Source organism: Gobio gobio (assembly GCF_949357685.1).
Source record: "Gobio gobio genome assembly, chromosome: 4".
Classification (NCBI taxonomy): Eukaryota; Metazoa; Chordata; class Actinopteri; order Cypriniformes; family Gobionidae; genus Gobio; species Gobio gobio.
Genome location: NC_137100.1, coordinates 59587088 through 59606834, shown reverse-complemented (window position 1 = coordinate 59606834; position 19747 = coordinate 59587088). Strand labels below are relative to the sequence as shown.

Sequence of the window (19747 nt, the reverse complement as noted above, 5' to 3'; positions counted from 1 at the left end):
AGATCTCGATGAATGATCCCGTTATTGTGGAGATACTGGGGGATGAAATGGAACATTTGTTATTTTTCTACATTTTTCATTCAATTTCACCTCTGCTGTAGTTTCCTAGTGTAGCTTTCTAATAAACCTGGTATTGTACAAAGCATTTTCCTCTACTGTAAGTTGTTTTGGATAAAAGAGTCTGCTCAATGCATAAATGTTATGTAATGAGATGTAAAACATTCTCAAAACCACATATGCTAGTTACAAGGAATACACAGCATTGATTATCAGATGACAATGCACATTTTTAATAAAATATCAGATTATTGATAGATTATTGATTAAATATTGATAGATATTTAATATTTAAATTACTTTTGCTATCATCTTGCACTAACTTAAAAAAATAATAGCAACAGATTATGGTGGTAAGATGAGTTAAAAATAGTTATCTTTAACAGAACAACCCTAATTAATATTGTTTTTAATTGTGATTTTTTTTTTTTTACTATAGTGGATTTTAAAAAGTTTTTATATCTTTATCATAATGTCACAGACATTCATACATACAAACTACTACATACAGTATTTCATGCTGTTTTGCATTCTTTTTTAAACCAAATAGTTGAGATTTATAATAATAATAATAATGACATTTATCAATTATCAGCCACAAAAGCGATTATAAAGGAGGGCATCGCTTTCTGTATATAATTTACTGACACATAAACAGCAATAAACAATAAAATAAAAAAAACAAAAAAATAATTGCAACTGATTTGTCAAAGAATCCAGTGAAATGTACCAAACAAACGAATAATTCTCAATTGAGGCATTCACATTGTTGAAAATAAATAACCACACTCCTAGCATTAGGATCTTTTGAAAGGTAATGCTATTTTTTTGTCCAGTAACCCTGTATCTCCCTTCTCATCTCACTAACTCGCCAGGGTCAAAAAATGTGATGATGTAGAAGTGGGCGTTGATATGATTCTGCAGAGGTGGACTTTCATCGCACTTTCTTCACGACTATCATATTAAGTTGTATTAAGCTTTTATATTACAATGACCTCTTACATATCAAAGATCAAGGACAGGTTGATTTCTCAATTCATGACTAGTTGCCATTTGCCATTTACAAAGTTATCTTTATGCATTCAACATGGGTCAGTTGACTGATTTGAACCATCTGTAGATATGCAGAGCAGGTTCATTGTGGTTTATTAAAAAAAATGTTTTAGAGATTGGTGCTGTTTGAAGCATCTCACATAAAGACGTACCTCCACAGCCCTGAGCATCTGAAAAAAATAGAGTTTAGCGATTTCTTCCTCCAGTTGTTTCTTGGCCTTGATCCTGCCAAACAGCTCTCCTCCTTCAATACTATACACAGCACAGAGATAAAGAGATTATTCATCTAAAACAAATGGGATTTTTTTTTTTTAGCCGTCATGCTTAATTACAAATTGCGCAGAAATGATACAGGCTTATACTGCAAACATAAAGAGTACAGATATATCTGGTGTTTAAGAATAGAAAATCTCTTAGTAAATCATGCACTTATGTAAATAGAAAGCAAATAATGATTATTTAGCAAAACCATTAGCCTCAAGGTCTTGCTAAAAAAAAAAAGTTAATTACGACTTTATATCTCACAAATCTTTTTTTTTTTTAGATATATTTTTTTTGGGTGATTTTTGTCTTTATTATGATAGGCTAGTACAGAGTGAACAGGAAGCGAGCTGGGAAAGAAAGAGGGGGACATGATCGGGAAAGGTCCGCAAGCCGAGACTCAAACTCGGGTTGCCCGAAGCGCAAAGGGGCTATAACATTGGCACGCTGCCCACTAGGCCATCGGCGCAGACATCTCTCGCAATTCCGACTTTTTTTTCTTAGAATTGCTAGTTTTATCATTCAGATATATAACTCGCAATTATGTTTATATCTTAAAAGAAAAAAGAAATCTGAATTGTGAGAAATAACTCACAAAACTGTAAAAATTGTAAGATATAAACTCACAATTGCAAGAAAATAGTCAGAATTGTGAGATATAAACTCGGAATTGTGAGAAAAAAGTCAGAATTGTGAAATATCAACTCGGAATTGTGAGAAAAAAAGTCAAAATTGTGAAATATCAACTCGGAATTGTGAGAAAAAGTTAGAATTGTGAGATATAAACTTGGAATTGTGAGAAAAAAAGTTAGAATTGTGAAATATCAACTCGGAATTGTGAGAAAAAGTTAGAATTGTGATATATAAACTTGGAATTGTGAGAAAAAGTTAGAATAGTGAGATATAAACTTGGAATTGTGAGAAAAAAAGTCAAAATTGTGAAATAAACTTGGAATTATGAGAAAAAAGTCAGAATTGTGAAATAAACTTGGAATTGTGAGAAAAAGTTAGAATTGTGAGATATAAACTTGGAATTGTGAGAAAAAGTTAGAATTGTGAGATATAAACTTGGAATTGTGAGAAAAAGTTAGAATAGTGAGATATAAACTTGGAATTGTGAGAAAAAAGTCAAAATTGTGAAATAAACTTGGAATTATGAGAAAAAAGTCAGAATTGTGAAATAAACTTGGAATTGTGAGAAAAAGTTAGAATTGTGAGATATAAACTTGGAATTGTGAGAAAAAGTTAGAATTGTGAGATATAAACTTGGAATTGTGAGAAAAAAGTCAAAATTGTGAAATAAACTTGGAATTGTGAGAAAAAGTTAGAATTGTGATATATAAACTTGGAATTGTGAGAAAAAGTTAGAATTGTGAGATATAAACTTGGAATTGTGAGAAAAAAGTCAAAATTGTGAAATAAACTTGGAATTATGAGAAAAAAGTCAGAATTGTGATATACACTTGGAATTGTGAGAAAAAAAGTCAAAATTGTGAAATATCAACTCGGAATTGTGAGGAAAAAGTCAGAATTGTGAGATATAAACTTGGAATTGTGAGAAAAAGTTAGAATTGTGAGATATAAACTTGGAATTGTGAGAAAAAGTTAGAATTGTGAGATATAAACTTGGAATTATGAGAAAAAAGTCAGAATTGTGAAATAAACTTGGAATTGTGAGAAAAAGTTAGAATTGTGATATATAAACTTGGAATTGTGAGAAAAAGTTAGAATTGTGAGATATAAACTTGGAATTGTGAGAAAAAAGTCAAAATTGTGAAATAAACTTGGAATTATGAGAAAAAAGTCAGAATTGTGATATACACTTGGAATTGTGAGAAAAAAAGTCAAAATTGTGAAATATCAACTCGGAATTGTGAGGAAAAAGTCAGAATTGTGAGATATAAACTTGGAATTGTGAGAAAAAGTTAGAATAGTGAGATATAAACTTGGAATTGTGAGAAAAAAGTCAAAATTGTGAAATAAACTTGGAATTATGAGAAAAAAGTCAGAATTGTGAAATAAACTTGGAATTGTGAGAAAAAGTTAGAATTGTGAGATATAAACTTGGAATTGTGAGAAAAAGTTAGAATTGTGAGATATAAACTTGGAATTGTGAGAAAAAGTTAGAATTGTGAGATATAAACTTGGAATTGTGAGAAAAAAGTAAAAATTGTGAAATAAACTTGGAATTATGAGAAAAAAGTCAGAATTGTGATATACACTTGGAATTGTGAGAAAAAAAGTCAAAATTGTGAAATATCAACTCGGAATTGTGAGGAAAAAGTCAGAATTGTGAGATATAAACTTGGAATTGTGAGAAAAAAGTCAGAATTGTGAAATAAACTTGGAATTATGAGAAAAAAGTCAGAATTGTGATATACACTTGGAATTGTGAGAAAAGTCAGAATTGTGAAATAAACTTGGAATTGTGAGAAAAAAGTCAGAATTGTGAAATAAACTTGGAATTGTGAGAAAAAAGTCAGAATTGTGAAATAAACTTGGAATTGTGAGAAAAGTCAGAATTGTGAAATAAACTTGGAATTGTGAGAAAAAAGTCAGAATTGTGAGATATACACTTGGTATTATGAGAAAAAAGTCAGAATTGTGAAATAAACTTGGAATTGTGAGAAGAAAAGTCAAAATTGTGAAATATGAACTCGGAATTATGAGGAAAAAAGTCAGAATTGTGAGATATAAACTTGGAACTGTGAGAAGAAAAGTCAAAATTGTGAAATATCAACTCGGAATTGTCAGAAAAAAGACAGAATTGTGAGATATACACTTGGAATTGTGAGAAAAAAGTCAGAATTGTGAAATAAATTTGGAATTGTGAGAAAAAAGTCAGAATTGTGAGATATAAACTTGGAATTGTGAGAAAAAAAGTCAAGATTGTGAAATAAACTTAGAATTGTGAGAAAAAACTATTCAATGGACACTTTTCACATTTCTGAAGTGATATAATTGTAGCTGGGTAAACAACATAGATTTAGTGGAAGTATAGAGGTAATGTAGAGGTGAACTACAGCAATATGTATTCTCATTTACCCCAGTAGCTACAGCTCCATAAAAATAATAAATAAAGTTAATATAGTTTCTGTTAAAGCTACACTGTGTAACTTTTTTATTCTATTCTTAGCTAAAAACACTTAGTTCTTTCAAAAATATGTGCTCATTAATGTATATTTACTTCTTTCAAGTAATAAAGTATTCTCGTAAGTTTATAATATGCCATTGAAAATACATAAGGTAATGGGATCTAACGGTGGTCGCCAGGTTGCCCCTCCATCTTGAAAGTACATTAGCCAAAGAGGGACATACCCGTAAATTCAAGCTTCGCCTTTCGCGTTTTAACCGGTTTTAACACTGTGCGTGTCAACTTGTTCAGACTTGTCTGGTGCATGCGCAGAGAGTTTTCATCTCAGCAGCGTCCAGTAACAGAGTTATACAGAGTTTTCCTGACTTGTTTATTCCTCAAAAGTCTGTTTTTCCTTGTGTGGTATTTCTGTGCGTTAATAACTCCGTAAGTAATAATAGTTATTGTGGATGTGTTTCAGAGTGTGTCATTGCGTAATTCAGTTGATGTCACCTCAGAAGTATTTTTGTGTCAACATACAATAGCGTAATGCTCATCTATTTGAATAATCATTCAGTTATTTTGTTATCAACAATGTTTATTCGTTTATAGAAAATATTTGCTTGTAATGTATGTTGATGGAAATATGTATCAGGTCTGATCGGCATATTAACACTTGTTATACAGAGCTAAACCTGCGCACACACTTTTGTAATCCGACACCGCTTGTTAGCAGCGGCAGCTCCGCTCCTTTTAATGCAGCTGCATTTAGCGCCTATATATGGTACAATAAGCTTTGGTTTACGGTTACATTATACAAATGTTACTTATAAGTATAGTTATACAGTTCTTAACTGTGTATGTATATTTACCATCCTTATTTGTTCTCACAGAAACCACATTTATGTACATATCCATGCAAACCTGTTTATGCCTTGCAATTGGATGACTGAATAAACATTACTATCATCAAAGTTCACTCTGGATTAGCTGCAGTTCTTTCTAGCCGAATAATTAGGCCAGTTGAGTTCCAACCATCCCACTGCGCACAGAATATCCCACAGGCACTGTGTCGAATGTGGACGAGGTCGAACTGGAAGCCATGTTAATCTTGGACTAAATCGGCCACCGTAGGAGTTAAAACGAAATCGGAATAGAGAGGAACAGAAACTAAAATTCACTGGATGGTCATATACCTTTTCACCACTAGATGGGGGAAAATATCACACAGTGTAGCTTTAAAGGTCCCGTTCTTCGTGTTTTTTTGAAGCTTTGATTGTGTTTACAGTGTGCAATATAACATGTGTTCATGTTTCGCGTGTAAAAAAACACAGTATTTTTCACACTATTTACTCATCTGTATACCGCTGTTTCCACTGTCCTAAAAATGGCTGGTGATTTCCTTGTTCTATAAAGTCCCTCTTTCAGAAACACGTAACGAGTTCTGATTGTGCAAGCGGTTCCTGTGCTGTGATTCGACCACAGCTTAGCTCACGTGAAAGCGGTTCCTGTGTTGTAATTTGACAGCAGCTTAGCGCACGTTGGAAAGGTCACGCCTCTTAACGGAGAGATGTATGCGTTCAATAATCTCTACAGCGTCCCTGGGAAAGCCAAACAAAGGTGATTTGACTCCTGGATGAAAATAACAGCGTCTCGATGACATGGCGATAAACACACTCAAAGCAACAGTTCCTTTTCTCCACGCGACCGTCCGCTTCTCCACGTGGGACAGCAACAAGACCGCGCCCCCTTTTTCGCGTTTCTTTGTGGGCGGAGGTTAGTCTGTTCTACTGCTCTACTGACGTAATTAAAGAAGGAAGTACCAGGATGTAGTCCAAGCCAGCCGTTCGCTGTAGGCTTTGAAAGGGAACTTCTGTTAAATAAAATATCTCGCTTGGCATTGAACTTTGAGCTTTATAATTTTACAGGTATTATTTATGCTCTAACAGCAACATTACACACTAACTAAAGTTTGAACAATGGAATCGCGAAGAAGGGGACCTTTAAGGACATATTATATTAATAATGCAATCAGTCAGTAAATAAAGTTTAACTCTCTTGCATCTGGTCCATCGATGAAGCCATGTCTTTTGCATGTTTTACAAAAGGCGTCCATTCACAACTGACTTCCGGAAAAACGGGATTGACCAATGATATTTCAGGTTACAATGAAATAAGTAAAGTCCCGCCCCACGACTGACAAAAATAAAAAGTTTTCACGCGAGCAAAATAGAAGCTTGAGCGCGAGTGTGGGGAATGATGGCGCGCGTGGTGCGAGTCGTGTCCAAGCTCGCAAGGGCTTGATTTGCGCGCTGAGGAGATTTCATGCGCGCGCGCGGGTTTAAAAGGAGCTCGCGGGCTGCTGTTTCCTCGCGTGCAAATCTGTTATTCTCTCGCTGGAGTGATTTACTGCGCGAGCAAGCATCAGTTGTGCGCTCGGTTATTAATGGCATTAAAATGCCGGCATATAAAATACAGGTAGAAGTTCTTTGTACTCAAGTAAACTCTACCTGTGAGTTCATGTCCCTAACTATTCCATAATAAAACACCACAAGGACTTACTACTCCAAAACAATGTAGTAGGAATCTTCTGTCTGGTAGAAATCTTCTGTCTTGATCAGGCACGGCTGCAGGGGGAGAACAAAAATGATATATGAACGAGACTTTCCACCCATAGCTCTGAAACATTTAAAAGACTCATTCATGACTTACATGATCAATTTTCTTTAAAATTTCAATTTCCCGTTCGGCATTCCGTGTGGCCGTCTGTGAAATGCAAACAGAACATTAAATATCAATCAGGTATGAGTAAACTTAAACATAAGTGTGTACGACAAAAATCTTAAACCATCTTTTTAATCATGGATACATATAACCTAATAGTTGAAATAGGATTCTCACAATACCAATATTACTGAATCAGGCTTGATAAGTGTAAGAGGCTTCAGTCACACACATGAATATTAGTGGTGATAATCTCACCCAGTACTAAACTATTGGGCGTTTTCAACCCTGAAAGTCCGCACCAAGGTCGGAACCGAAGTTGTGATACATTTTATATATATTCGGTTAGTTTTGGTTTGGTTTCACATTGCAATTATGCGAGCGCACTAAATAACTTTACATGACATGTTTGCGTCCTGTCGTCATCATCTACGTATGTGGGCTGCATCTTGACATTGATTGGTTTGTAAACGGACGTGCGTCTGACGTCAGCGTGTTTTCAATTTGGCGGGTAACTTGTCAATGAATGAACTGGCTAATCCAAGCTATATCGTTGCCACTAGTGAACAGTGCGCATTGCTTGACTATTTCTTTTCGTTTCGGATCGTTTCTTTTAAAAGTGGACATTTCAAGCTTTCTATACACATTTTTCTCATGTCTGTGAGGCAAGTAGCCTATGCTGAGTTTCGGTTTATTCATGAGACATGTTCAAGAGCAATGCAAGTGATCGCTCCGGCGCCTCCATGTCACGATTGTTGTCTGCTACAGCCTATTTGCTTCTTATTTATTAAATCCAGGCAATTGGCTGATGAAACCTTGATTAAAATTAGAGATGCACCGATTGCAGTTTTCTTGACCGATTCAGAAATTCCGATTTTTTTGTTAATGAGATCGGCCGATACCGATTTGTGCCGATTCCGATTTTCTTTCTAAGAACTATAAATGACAGCATATACAAACAAAAATCCACTTTTTCTTCAAAGTAAAATTTTATTTTTATTCTAAAATAAATTATTAAACATTACAACAGGATGTTCTCTCACTTAAACAACTCTCAAAAAAATAAGTGTTCTGTGCCTGGAAAGAAGTAGAAATAACAAATAACTGAAAATCAGTTGCTTTATGAAACAAAACATTATAAATTGACCTTTTTCTCTTTTTTACTTGTCTTACAAAAGTCAAAAGATCCTATGAATGAACAAACCTGAAGTGAACAATACTCCTCCAAATAATAGTTCAGTAATTGGGGAATAAATGTTGCCAGCTAGGGATGTCACGGTACCAAAATTCCAGTAGTCGGTACCAATACCATAAAAATTTTACGGTACTCGGTACCAATTTCAGTACCACAGCTAAATGTTTTTTATATATATTTTTTTTATTTTATTTAACCATTTACATTTTTTTTAATTAAATGTATTAAGTTTATTATTTATGATGATAATCATTATAAGTAAATAATACATAAACATTTAAAGGCTGTATGCTGTTTAAAAGTAAACATTGTTTATAAAAAAAGTGAAAAATAATCAACTAATTTAAGCATAATGATTATTAGTAGTAGAGACGTATTATTATTACATGGAGCCAGCGCTAAATCTACTGTAGGATACAACAGTAGCCTAGTATATTATGTCAATTTTATTTTTTTTAAACCAAACTTTTATTGTGACGGGTTGCCGTTGGCCTAGAGTGTCTGTGTTCATGATATGACAGTTTTCTCAAATGAAACGGTAAATTCTCATGAAGTGACAGTTTATGCGTTCGGCTGGTCATCCAGCGCCATGAAGTCCATCATTTCTTTGCAATTGCTCTGGTCTTTTCGCTGCTTATACCAAGGAAATATAGGAGCGGCTGCTGACCTGTGGCTGGCTCTGAGCTCTGGCCAGCTTTAGCCGTTTTACCTTTACTAACGTTATCTTCTTCAAACTGGGCATGTTCCGCGGGGTGATGGAGTTTTAAGTGTCTAATTAGGTTTGTCGTGTTGTGCGCATTCCTGGTGGTTCCCCGCGGTTTATTTTAACCTTACAAGTTTTACAAATGGCATAATTAGTGTCTTCTAGTGTTTGCATGTGGCTGTGACGTCAATGTAGCAGCCGCGCTCGTGCTCACAGCCGCATTTAGATGGATCGGCTCAAAATCGGAGACACGTGAGACTGATCAGCCGATCACCGATCAGGGCCGATCATGCAGAAAATCGACCAAATCCGATCCCTGGCCGATCAATCGGTGCATCTCTAATTAAAATTAAGATACAATTTATACAAAACGAAATTCACTTTAAAGAAAGGCTTTCTACAAAACAATCATTTCATTTCTGACCTTCTGTCTTCTGACATATTGCGCATCTTTGCACTTTTCATAATCAATATAGCCTAGATGAAATTTTAAAATAACATTATAATATTTAAACATAAACAGTAACTTCCTATTAATGGTCTGAAAGTCCGAACCATACAGAAAAAGCTTTCACACTAAAAACGAACCAAACTTTTGTTCAGTTTGATCCGGACCGAGACTACCTCTTTTCGTCTGACCAAATTTAGTCTGTTTGGTCCGGACCGTGGTACGGGGGAGGTTTCACACCTGTAATTTTGATTCGGATCAAACTGAAAAGTCAGAAAATCCGGACCAAACAAGGTAGGTGTGAAAGGGCCCAATGTGGAATATAAACGTAAAAAATATGAATTTCTGTACATTTGCTCTGAAACAACGTGTATTGTGAAAAGCACTATTCAAATAATGTTCACTTGCCATCACAGTTTTCTTACCCCTATTGATGGGAAGTCATGTTTGTTTATAGTTTTCAGTGCAACTTTTTTGCAGGTTTCTTTCTCAATGGCGAGCTTCACTTCACCACAGACGCCTCTGTCAGAAAACACAAATCGACTACGTTCAGACTGATATTCGAAACCTGATACTGGCCACATTAAAAAAATTACGTGATCTGAGCAATAAATCATAACTGAACTGAGCATTAAGGCCTGCAGAGGCTTTTATAAGTACAACAAACTACAAAAAAACTAATGTATGCAATAATCAACTAAAACAGTATTGTGACTCTACTATCATCAAAAAATCAGTTCATGATATTTCAAAGGTTTATAAAAAATTTTTTACACTTACGTTCCAATCTTTCGTGCAATATGGTATTTTCTGCTGAACTCTAAAGGAAGGTTTGGTTGATCGTCCCCCATCTTATCTATGAACATAAAAACTGTGGAAAGAAAAAAAAGAAAGAGTCATATCTATACATTTTTTAGACATTGACAGTCCCTGGTCACTACATGCTTTCCTTATGTACATATGATAATCATCACTTTCATAAACTCCTGAAGAAAGTTCACCAAAATGATGAACCTTGATGTTTTTGTTCTGCAAGGGCAATAACGGAGTTATTGCTAAGAAGTCGTTGCTTCCCCTGTCCTAGTTTCTCATCGTCCACCCACGTGCCGTTACCGCTGAGGTCCTCGAGGTAGACCAGGCTCTCATCCTGAAACAGCAGAAAAGTAAAATAATGCGTAGTTATTTATGTTGTGCTGACTGACATCTGACTCCATCGTAGAAATGCACTATTTACAGCTATGATTCATTTCTTCAGCAAGTGAAATTGTCCCATAACAGGGAAGTTACAGAGATATAAAGCAAGTAATATTTGACTCAATTGGCCAGCAGTGCTGGGTAGATTACTTACAAATTATAGTCCATTCCTGAACACAATTTACATGATCAAACCTGTAGTTAGTAAAATAGTCTATTACATTACACATTTTAGGTAATATAATCTGATTTCTTTTAGATTACTTTTGACCTAGTGTGTTTATCACATTTTGAATAGGATAATCTTGTACCATATTGATATACAAATTAAAAATAAATCATCAAGAAAACAACAAGTTAATGAAAAGGTAATAATGAATTAAGTTATAATTATTTATTATTAATAATTCATTCAGGTAATACAAATATTTTAATTTTTTTTTTGCTTTTTTCCTAAATAAAACAAAAAGTGGCTTCTCAATTTTCTGTGTAAGTATATCATTTATGAACATGTATAAGCAATAGGCTATTTTAGAAAGGATCAATGAATTATGAATACTTTACTGCCATTTTGTGAATATAAAGTAATCATGTTATCAACAAATATGTAACTATAATCTGATTATGAGATCACATTCACAAGTATCATTTTTGGAATCAGTTACTACCCAGCACTGTTGGTCTTTTTTAATGGGGAAAAAAGACTTGAATAATTTAAGAATATTCTGCATCAACCTTTGAAGTACAGATTCTTTGATGAAAACAAGTTGAATAGCTTCTCAGTGTTGGTCTTACCTTAAAAATCCTAAAGTGTGTCTTGCTGTATGTGTTGAAATGTGTTGACTTTTTTAAAAAGGTGTTGGAGAAAGTATAATCACATCCTCTATCCCTTCCAAAGCTATACTGGTTTTCTGTACAATCTGGAAAATATATAAAAAAGACACCATATTCAGTTGTTATTGTTAATTACAACTATTAAAAATCCATTTCACTAATTGAAATAAAGCTGAAATAAAATATAAATAACTGATAAAAAACTTTAACTTACAAAACCTAAATAAAAATAAAAAAATATTACGAAAGTATATTTTTAACAATATCTGTAAAACTTTCAACCAAATCAACCAAAAAGTTTTAATGGGTGAAATGTAAATATTATTAATGAGGTAGAACTCTATTCTTATTTAAATTAACAAGAGCTCTATTTAGATCACCAGAGGTAAAACCACACTGCAAAAAAATGCTTTTCTTACTTGGTATTTCTGTCTTTTTTCCAGTCCAAATATCTAAAAATTCTTAAATCAAGATGCTTTTACTAATGAAAATGACATACAATATTTATTTTGGGACAGAAACAAGAATGCAAAGAGAAACAAGATTACTTTTCTTACCCAATTGGCAGATCATTTTGTTTGTTTTAAGCAAAAACTCAAACTTAAATTTCATTTTATTTTCCAGAAAACAAGAAAAAAATATCTTATGTCATTTAACTTATCTAGTAAATGCATCTTGATTTAAAGCAGCACTAGGTAGGTTTTGCTCTCGGGGTCCCCCTACAGTTGGGAAACAGTATTGTCCTCTACTACTGTCGTAAACTCTGTCATTCTACATCAGGGGATGCATCGCATTTGTTGACATGACAACTATGATAGCCCTGAACACTGCAGGAGTTCACATGCAGGTGTTCTGCTTGTGTCGCGTGTGAAATGTCTTCATCCCAGGTACAGTGGCATATGTTTCAGCATGTCATATGAATATAATTTCATGGGTTTTATTTTTTTCAAACGCCAAATAATCACGATGCTCACGTTTACAAGCCAGCGTCATTATAGTAGCCTAGTCTATTGGTTACCGTTTTACAGAATCTATGATACTTCAATTCAATGTTTGAGTGGTAGTTAATAACCATATATCGTCAATATTATAATATCAAGCTACCATAGATGAATCTGCAAATTTGAAAAATCAATTTGCATTATAGCTTGAGGCAAGACAAATAAACAAATATCACAGACATGTTAGGTATCCTAAAATATGATTTTGTACGTCTTATGTATTCACTTGCAAGAATGTAGCCCCTCCTCCTTCAGCTCACGCCAACGAGCAAACGCTGGCCCAATGTTGATCCTCGTCCTGCCTTTAATCCGATCACTTTCTCGTTTCCTCTTTTTGCTTTCCTCCGACAAAACCTTTGCTTTCTTGTTTTTCTGTGCTGCTTCGGCCATGACTATAACATTCAGCAAACAAACGATAGTTGGGCTCGCACGTCCGAATTTAAGGAAGTGGGGGTGGTGGTGGAAGTGACGTATATGCCGTAAAGCAGGCGAATTTTGTAGTTCTTTTTGTTCTCGGGTTACTACCCGAAACCTGAAGTTTAAAAGTACGATTAAAAACGATACAGACCCCGTCAGGCTATGGCAGACGTGTCATTCAACCTATTGTAAGTCGATGTATCATCACAAGAGTCTTGAAAATATATTATAAAGGTTAAAAAGTTACCTAGTGCTGCTTTAAGATTATTTGGAAATATTTAGACTACAACCCCAAATCAGAAAAAGTTGGGACAGTATGGAAAACGCAAAAAAAAAAGAAAGAAGAAGTGATATCTAAATTTACTTTGACTCAATATGAACACAAAATATTTCATGTTTTGTCTGGTCAACTTCATGTCATTTGTAAATATGCATCCTTTCCTGTCATTCAGACCTGCAACACATTTCAAAAAAAGTTGGGACAGGAGCAATTTAGGGCTAGTAATGAGGTAAAATGGTTAAATAATGATGTGATTTGAAACAGGTGATGTCAACAGGTGATTGTAATTATGATTTGGTACAAAAGCAGCATCCAAGAAAGGTCTAATCCTTCAGGAGCAAAGATGGGCCGAGGATCGCCAGTTTGCCAACAAATACGTGAGAAAATTATTGAAATGTTTAAAAACAATGTTCCTCAAAGAAAGATAGGAAGAGATTTGGATATTTCACATTCAACAGTGCATAACATAATTAAAAGATTCAAGGAATCTGGAGGAATTTCAGTGCGTAAAGGACAAGGGCGCAAGCCTAAGCTGAACAACCGTGATCTCCGATCCCTCAGGCGGCACTGCATAAAGAATCGTCATTCATCTATAAGCGATATCACCACATGGGCTCAGGACTACTTTGGCAAACCTTTGTCAAGTACCACAATACGTAGTTACATCCCCAAATGCCAGTTAAAACTGTACTGTGCCAATATGAAGCCCTATGTTAACAGTGTCCAGAAGCGCCGTCGACTTCTCTGGGCTCGGAGGCATCTGGGATGGACCATCACACAGTGGAAACATGTACTATGGTCAGATGAATCAGTATTTCAGGTATTTTTGGGGAGTAATGGACGCCGTGTGCTCCGGACTAAAGAAGAAAAGGATCATCCAGACTGTTACCAGCAACAAATCCAAAAGCCAGGGTCTGTCATGGTATGGGGTTGTGTCGGTGCCCTTGGCAAAGGTAACTTGCACATCTGTGAAGGCACCATTAATGCTGAAAAGTACATAGAGATTTTGGAGCATAATATGCTGCCTTCAAGAAGACATCTTTTCCAGGGACGTCCATGCATATTTCAACAAGACAATGCAAAACCACATTCTGCACACATTACAAAGTCCTGGCTGCGGAGGAAGAAAAAAAGGGCAAAATGCGACAACGAAGACCCCGTACTGTTTCCCACCTTAAGACTTGTTTGCAGGAAGAATGGGACAAAATTACACCTGAAACACTTCATCACTTGGTGTTTTCAGTCCCTAAACGTCTTTTAAGTGTTTTGAAAAGGAATGGCAACATTACAAAGTGGTAAATGCTTTACTGTCCCAACTTTTTTAAAAATGTGTTGCAGGTCTGAATGACAGGAAAGGATGCATATTTACAAATGACATGAAGTTGACCAGACAAAACATGAAATATTTTTTGTTCATATTGTCTGCAATGAAATACAAGTCAAAGTTTTTTTTATTTGCGTTTTCCATACTGTCCCAACTTTTTCTGATTTGGGGTTGTAGAAACAAGACACAAATACTAAGTAAGAGCATTTTTATAGAACTAAAAATATTAGTTCTATATCTAGAATGGGCTATAAAAATACAAATAACAAAACAAAAATAGTGAGCAATTTGGCCTTTATGGTTTATTTATTATATAAAATGAAATATTAACCTACATTTCTGACAAATTACCCCGGTTACAGGTAGTGTTACCACAGTAAACCCATGATAAATGTTGGTGAATTGTTGTTTGAAAAGTATTTGAACTGAATCGGCTCAGTGTTTCTCCTGATTTGCACGTTAGTGTTGTTGATTAATAGCCTGGTCCTACCAGACTCTCGTACATTTCATGTGTAGAGTCTGGCCACTCTCCATTGACAAGCGTTTACTTCCTTGAAGGCGGGTCCTCTGTTGAAGTTTAAAAGTATTGGATCTGCCAAGAGCCACTCTGGATCTGCCATAACCAATCGCTAACGTTTGGTCGTGATGCATGTCATGCGCCGTTCGCCTTTATTTCTCACATGAAAATCAGTAAAAATAAACGTGCACACCACCTCAGTGATAAAACCTTGTGCATTCGGATTGTGATTTATTCACGATGGAGGGGAGAGTTTTGTGATTGGGAAGGCGCTGCTCACGTGGTCCATAACATGATTGCTGTATATAAAATATCATATGCTTGGTATGACAGCCCAATTCAAATGTTTACGTGCTTTTCTTCTTTTATTTTTTGAGCGGTGATGAAATATATTGCTCTTGGAAACACTTGCCAGCATTTAAAGAAATACAAGTCTAGAAATAAATCCAAATTACAGCGCAATGGTACGGTGCTCTGCAGTGGTCAAAAAGGATATAAACAGTGAATTTTGAAAGGATATATTCTTGAAAACTCAGAGATGTGGATTCGGACAGCAATTAAATGACCACACGACCTTGGTGTTTGTCTAAAAGAGTAAGTAATTCGGCTGGGGATTTTTACGTGGGTGGTGGGAGACGGACGGCAATAAAATCACTGACTTGCCCCTGTAAATGATGACAATACCTTCCGACCGCACAAGAAACAATTACCGGGGCTTCAGCAAACTCCTTTCCAGCTGGAAAATCTAACTTTTCCCGGGACACAACATCACGGCCACCAACAAAACTCAGCAAAGATTGTTCTTGCTCCGGCTTTAACTTCTGGATATTCGGCAGCGGTGCCACAATGGAATGAATGGCTTCGCTCGCATCTTTTCTCCGCCGCCATTACTGAACTACAACTCAAACTAGCGCACGACATCAACGTCATCGTTCTCAGTCACTCCCTCTGTTCGCTGATTGGACCGGTCAAAATTTGTTCGGAGAAAACCTAAGACTATACCGCAGTCCCAGACGGAGTACTGAAGAAAAATAAAAATTGAGCGGAAGTACGTAGGAGGGAGGAGCCAGGCTAGTTGATTAAGTCAGCGCTGTTTCAACTGGCTTTAAACTAAGTCAAATCACCTGGAGATTTGCAGCTCGTACCAGCGTCGAACTCGAACACTTCTCAGGGGCTGTTCAGTGGTCGCGTGATCGAAACACTCAAGTAAACTGCGTGATAAAGTAAACACATTTGTTCGATTTGTTCAGAGTCAGAGCTCGCCAGTTGAGCTGCGCACAAGTAGCGTCATTTTGTTCCGCTTATGGCGCGTTAATGCTTCCCTGGCCTAAAGTCTAGTACTGCCACCTTGTGTTGACATTGTGAAACTGCACGATTTGTAAATTATGCGTGGAGGGCCACATATAATATATTTTAATAGACAAGCTGCGGGCCATTTGAAATTCATCCCTGGGCCGCATTTGGCCCACGGACTTTGGACACCGCCCTCCTAGGTGTATATGACATTCTTCTTTCAGACAAATACAATCGGAGTGAAAGTAGAACATCATATACACCTAGGATGACTAGAGGGAGTAAATCGTTGGGTAATTTTCACTTTTGGGTGAACTATCCCTTTAACTCGCAATTCTTAGAAAAAAAAAATTCCAAATTAAATTTGAGAAATAAACTTAAAGAGATAAAAAGAAAAAAACAAACAAACAGAACAGACCTGTGAGATAAAGTCACAATCACTGCGGCAGAAACAGACAAAAAAACAAAAACTAGTGCAGCCAATCAATTAAAAAAATTAATTAATCAATCATTTTTCTGTAATTAATTGTGATTAATCGCATTAAACATTAAAGTTTTTAATATTTTTTATATTGTAATAATTTCACAGTTAATCGCTAATTTAAAGCTGCAGTCCGTAACTTTCAACGCTCTAGCGGTTAATAAACAGAACTGCATAAGTCTTGCGGAAGAACATTGCAGCAGGAGCTACTTCTCTCTGTTTATGTCTATGGCGAGTCACGCAGGGACTGTGCTCCTCCGCAGCGGATCCTACCAGTCTGGCCTGAAATAGTCCCAATATAAACCCTTATTATAAGTGTACCACAATGATTCAGGGTAAGACAAAAACACGGTTTGGAAAATGGATTCATGTTGTACATTCTCATTATATCATTTTTGTAAATCTTGAACACCAAAAAAGTTACGGACAGCAGCTTTAATGAAGCATAATAATGTAAAGTTATCAGACATCATAGGTTAACATTAATTTTGCGAGTCAGAATTCAGAGAAAAACATCTTGCAATTATAAATGTCAATATAACAAGATAAAACGTTGCAATTAGTTATTGATACCACTCCTGTTCTTCCCAAAAACACTTAATATAAACTAAATACTAAAAACTAAAACTAAATATGATACTCACATTATTTCTAGTGATCGACCGATATATCGATTTACCGATATTTTCCCCCGATATTTAAGCATTTTACCATAATCGGATATCGGTTTTGTAATATCGGATTTACCGATAAACGGCGCCATCTTGTGGGTGTTTTGAGAATTGCTCGCAGGATTGCCATTACAGCACATCTGAGGAGAGACGTGGGGAGACGAGACAACGGCGTGCACAGGTAAAGTATACTTGCCTGCTTTGCTGTAATTAGTAAACTTTATTTAACATAAGTCATTAATACACAAATTAGATGTTACATAAATGCCTGAAATCGAGCTAGTTTATTCAGGATTTGACGGGTTATTTTACATGCCTCTATAAAATGGTTTGTTCAGTTCAGTGGTGTTGTAATCGTGTCAAAAACAGAAGAATAACAGTAAATAAATATCGGTTTTGTATATCGGTTATCGGGCACATAAAACAAAAATGTATCAGTATCGTTCTACAAAATCAATATCGGTCAATCACTAATTATTTCTTCAAGTGAGGAAGACGATACACTTAACTGAGCACATTGAATCCATTGACCAGGGGAATGATCCGGCCCCACACCAGAGGCTGGTCTTCCTCCTGGTCTTCAGGAATAGACTGGAGTTCTTGCACAGGTAATGTATCCACAGAACTTAGAGTTCCCGATCCTGAGGAAGAGCCCTGGCTTGACGATGTTGGGCCGGATGAGGAGCTGGATCCAGGTTGGGATTGGGTTTGTGTTTGGGACTGGCTCTGGGATTGACCACTGGGTCCAGCTTCATCAGACATGATGATTTTCACTCTGAAAGAACAGATCACAAAAATGAACAAAATGTCAGTCTTAAACTCAAATGAAGAGTATGATTAAAAAACTAAACTTTTGAATATGCACGTTGCATTGTTGTCGTCAACAGTGTGTTTAAAAGAATGACATGAGCACAAACAATTCTATCTAATCATAAAAATCACTTTAGAAATTGTGATTTTTTTTAGGCCTAGTATTATGCTTTTAAAATGTCCTGATATTTCCAGGTATCCTATGACAGATATGTACTAAACTATACTAGTGTGCTATTTTGAACATATCCAAGTCATTTTGCAGTGGTTCAAAAGCTTGAGAAGTTTTTTTAAGTCTCATATTTTATGTTTTATATTCTAGTTGTAACAGTTCGTACAAAGAACGTCAAACAAGCACACTTTTAACCTACACTAATCCCATTTACTAGAGGACTTTTAAGATGTTCAAAGCATCATATCACACTTTTCAATTGCACATTTTGGCAATTAATAAGCCTTCCATAAAACCCAAAAGTGAAAGTGCGCATTTTACAAGTGACAATTTCACTGAGAACTTAAAAATTGGCTCCAAATAAAATTCCAATTAATTTCTCTGCAAATAATGTCTCTCATACATTGCCTTTCTCTTTACATTTTAATTATAACAACGTTTTCTCTTAGAATGCATGGGAGTACCCTGGGATTTTATCAAGGCGAAATGATTGACAGATTATTGACAGATGTGCATTAATGATGTGCTTTGAAGGAAATTAACTGCTTTTACATCACGTGACCTTTCAAAGTTCAATTTCTGAACCTAAGTGTTTAGGTCGGACTATCATGCACCACCGACACTAATGCAATCACTTGGTAAGGAATCAAATTAATGAGACAAGTAAATAAAACAAGACTTGTGTATTTACTGCGGAAAAGTCACTTTAGTTACTTTTCCTGGTTCAAATGTGCATCATTTTATGACAGAGCTGACGCACGAGCGAAAGAGGAAAAGGACTGTTGCTTATTTTCAGCAAAAATATTCATTGATAGAGCATCCGCATGTCCGTCAGTTGATCTAATGGTGTTTTTTCATTTCTTATCATAATGCATACCTTAATCAAGTCCTCTTATTAAAAGTATCAAAGTTGCAGAAGTCTGTTATGCAGGCCGCGTGAGCTGCTCATCAAATCTGCCGGGAAAAGCCACTCACTTCCATCCATGAACTTCCCATAACATCTTTCAGCCAATCAGAAACGAGAGTGAAGGCTCACGGGAAATGTAGTTTATAAAACATGTCAACATTCCCTTTGATTAAAATAAAGAACACATACAAGAGTAGGCTAGTAATTCAGAATAGATCAAATTCAGAATGATAAATGATAATGTAATTCAGAATAGATCCAATTCAGAAAGATGATTAATGAAAATATAACAAGAAAATAACTGTCCATCGTAAAACAACTTCTCAAATATT

At 35.6% G+C, this 19747-nt stretch overlaps 1 protein-coding gene across 1 annotated transcript in view; it reads right to left on the bottom strand.

Annotated features, from left to right (window-relative positions):
- Positions 1 to 19529, bottom strand: part of chek2 (checkpoint kinase 2) — a gene marked incomplete at its 3' end in the record, with an annotated part of 23700 nt that extends 4171 nt beyond the window's left edge. The window contains exons 1-10 of the mRNA XM_079815293.1: positions 19386 to 19529; positions 18036 to 18301; positions 11504 to 11628; positions 10529 to 10661; positions 10295 to 10385; positions 9940 to 10036; positions 7157 to 7210; positions 7007 to 7071; positions 1263 to 1362; positions 2 to 35 (exon numbers count right to left, since the gene is read on the bottom strand). Of these exons, the coding sequence (XP_079671419.1) occupies positions 2 to 35; positions 1263 to 1362; positions 7007 to 7071; positions 7157 to 7210; positions 9940 to 10036; positions 10295 to 10385; positions 10529 to 10661; positions 11504 to 11628; positions 18036 to 18288 (952 nt within the window). The 5' untranslated portion in view covers positions 18289 to 18301; positions 19386 to 19529. The remainder of the gene's footprint in view (position 1; positions 36 to 1262; positions 1363 to 7006; positions 7072 to 7156; positions 7211 to 9939; positions 10037 to 10294; positions 10386 to 10528; positions 10662 to 11503; positions 11629 to 18035; positions 18302 to 19385) is intronic.
- Between the last annotated feature and the right edge of the window lie 218 nt (positions 19530 to 19747).